This window comes from Trachymyrmex septentrionalis, unplaced genomic scaffold (genome assembly GCF_001594115.1).
Source record: "Trachymyrmex septentrionalis isolate Tsep2-gDNA-1 unplaced genomic scaffold, Tsep1.0 scaffold107, whole genome shotgun sequence".
NCBI classification, from domain to species: Eukaryota; Metazoa; Arthropoda; class Insecta; order Hymenoptera; family Formicidae; genus Trachymyrmex; species Trachymyrmex septentrionalis.
In genome coordinates, this window is record NW_017304196.1 from 1522391 (window position 1) to 1525279 (window position 2889).

Consider the following 2889-nt stretch of genomic DNA (forward strand, 5'->3'; position numbering starts at 1 on the left):
CCATCGAGAACCTGGTAGAAATTTGAAGAATTCTAGAGTGAAGAATACTTCATCTCGCAAATTCATTCACAAATTCACGCATACATGCTAATTTCCGCTTTGATGTCGGCGCTTCGCATAAGGATACGTCTCGTAACGTCTCCGGCGTGGCTCTTCGTTCCTCGAACGTAGTAAATCTCGCTGACGTACAATTTCAACGATGTCGCGTGACACGGAGTGACGTTAAATTAAATTTGCGGGTAAACACAGTGAGCGGGAGTATTCGGGAAGTCTGGCAGGGGATTCCTGTAGGAATTTCAAGCCGATGGATCCAATATCTGACATGTCAATACGCTGATCACTTGTCGATGTTTCGTTTCGACTACAATTCTATCGCGGGATAAAAAAAAAATCGTTACATTTGTACCGATGAATCATTTGTCGAAAAGCTTATTTAATCCGCATCTTTTTTTTCGATTTACGAGATACGAATTTTATTAAATTATCGTTGAGGAGATCGTATTGTAATAAAATATGTTTGCGCAGTATTCGCATTTCGTTTACTCTTTTCGACGGAACCTCTATTTTGGAAAGCGCGTCAAGCTCGATTGGAATCGAGGCCATCGTAGGAAAGCCCGGGAGGAAATTAATTTCGTGGTTGATCCGGTTCACCTAGAAATTCTACGATCGCGCGGGATCACGTGGTGGTGCCGCAAGGGTTGAAATGAAGCGACTAAAATGCATGCTCGTAACTGTGCTGCTCCGCAGTCACTTCCGGGCTTTCTGTATAGCTCTCCACTTCTTTATCGATCCGAAAACAGAGCCCGTCTTCTCCTGCATCTTCTTGCTGGCGTTAAGTTCCATCAGTTTTATCGTTTCGATCGATGCGTCTTCAAAACCGGTTCGTGGAGATACACAAAACACGTAGCGAATTTACGGATCAATTTTATTTTTAACTATTTTCACGAACAAACTCGCTTCTTTTTTGCGCGATAAAGCGCTATCTTTTAGTTCAACCGATCCAAATTCTTAATCCGTCTTAAGAAGTATAAAAGAAGTATAAAAGGAATATTATACATTACGGTTCTTTCGATTAACCGTTCATTACGTGTCGTTTGTCCAGAAAATATCGTACTATCTTTGTCAGTCTGTTTAAGTTAAATTTCTAATTTCACTCGTGAAAAAAACAGACACCAGCGAGCCAGCGCACGTATCAACTTTGCTTTTAGACGGACGTCACCGCTTCTGGATTCTAATTTCCATTTCGTTGTTCCAATGAGATAGAATTTGCAATTTCTTGCCACATCGATCTCTCCAAGGTCTTTCCAGCTTCGACGTTGCATTAAATTTCGACCGCGAAGTTCGCCACGATCGGCTCTAATAACAAAGTTTGCGACAACAAATTCCCTCCCCTTGACAATGCTGCAGCTGGCACTAACTACTTTTCCCGTAATCGCATACGTAACAAATGAGCATTCGCTTTATACACTCTTACACGAGCACAAAGAGCCTCTCTCACACGCCGGCCGATTGACTCCCTAACATTTTGCACCGGTCAAGTAATGTAATCCACTTGTATATTTCGTCATAACTATCTCTATCACCGCCTCGTTTTGTCTTCGCCGTCCTCCCTCCCGCTCCTTCACTCTTCTTTTAATCTCGCTCTAATCAGTTGTTGGTTGGTATTTCGAATCTAACAAGTAACAGTAACGGTAAGGAGTGCGGAACTGTGTTTGTGCCGCGACGAGGAGAGGAAACGCGAAAGTTCGAACGAGAGCACCGCGTTCAACGGAGGCGGCGGGGAAGCGAGGATGCTTTTCCTTCCCAATCCAGCCGGATTTTCGGATTATACCGGATTCGTCGTTTGCCATTTTGCGCGCGTATATCGCCACAACGTGCGTTATTAAAATATCGAGAATGACACTCTGAGAAGAAAGACGGCGCATTGTCGCAAGCACAGTTCCAGTACGGTCTTTGCTACCTACGTTACTGTCACGATCCATTCGGTCGTCTGCTGCGCCGTCTCTTCTACTCTCCATCACCTTGACGATCCCCGTCTCTCGGAAGCTGTGAAATCGCGCGGACGGTTCGCGACTCGGAAAACGATCCCGGGCGACGTGCATTCTTCTCTTATCGCTCGCGGAGAGATTACGTTATGCAAATCTAAACGAGGAATTTTCAACTAGCCGCACAAATCGGATTTAACTTTGGAAATAGGAGATTGCGATCGGACAAATTCTTGTCAGGATCTTAAATTACGATTCGTTAAAAAAAAAGCAAAAAAAAAACAAAAAAAAAGATCAGAAACTCCAATCCGACTCAATGACGTTTTTTTCTTGATGCAGATGAAACGAAATTCTTAGAAGGCGACAGAGAGTGAGAGAGAGACCCCGGATCAGACAGCCATGCAAAAGACACGCAGTCGAAGCTAAGATAGAGAGCGAGAGAGAGAGAGAGAGAGAGAGAGAGAGAGAGAGAGAGAGAGAGAGAGGGAGGGAGGGAGAGAAAGGATGGGAAAGTGTGAATCGTGCGAGAGACAGAAAGATAGAAGGATGAACGCGAATGGGGGAGAGAAAGGAGGAGAGAATGAAATCATACAGGGGAAAAAGTAATAAGAACGTGAACGTGAAAATCGGGACTGGTACACTGATCTCGGCCTCTCGTGCTTTTTTTATTGTGTTTCCAGTGATGCGTCAGGCCGGTCTAAAAGCGCTCTCGCAATTCGTGTAGAAAAATTCAAACGAAACTCTAGCCGCAACCTCTCGATCTCTGAGATAAAAGAGAAAGAGAGAGAGAAGCGAGATGAATGAGAGAGAAATGTAAAAGAGAAAGTGCGAGCGAGAGAAAGAAATAGAAGCTGGGCGAGGGGGCCGGTCGGTCGGTTTTCCATCGCGACAAGCGCCTGATCTC

The 2889-nt window shown here is 44.6% G+C and overlaps 1 protein-coding gene across 7 annotated transcripts in view; it reads left to right on the plus strand.

The window, feature by feature from the left end:
• LOC108746328 (homeobox protein extradenticle) overlaps window positions 1-2889 on the plus strand; it is a 52474-nt gene that overhangs the window by 43353 nt on the left and 6232 nt on the right. Inside the window, exon 8 of one of the 7 annotated variants that reach the window (XM_018483070.1) lies at window positions 2325-2801. The exons of 5 other annotated variants lie outside the window; for them this stretch is intronic. In XM_018483070.1, coding sequence (XP_018338572.1) covers window positions 2325-2342 — 18 coding nt within the window. In that variant the 3' untranslated portion in view covers window positions 2343-2801. Of the gene's footprint in view, window positions 1-2324; window positions 2802-2889 lie in introns of those variants that run through there. One more of the 7 variants, XM_018483087.1, reaches the window with a different exon arrangement.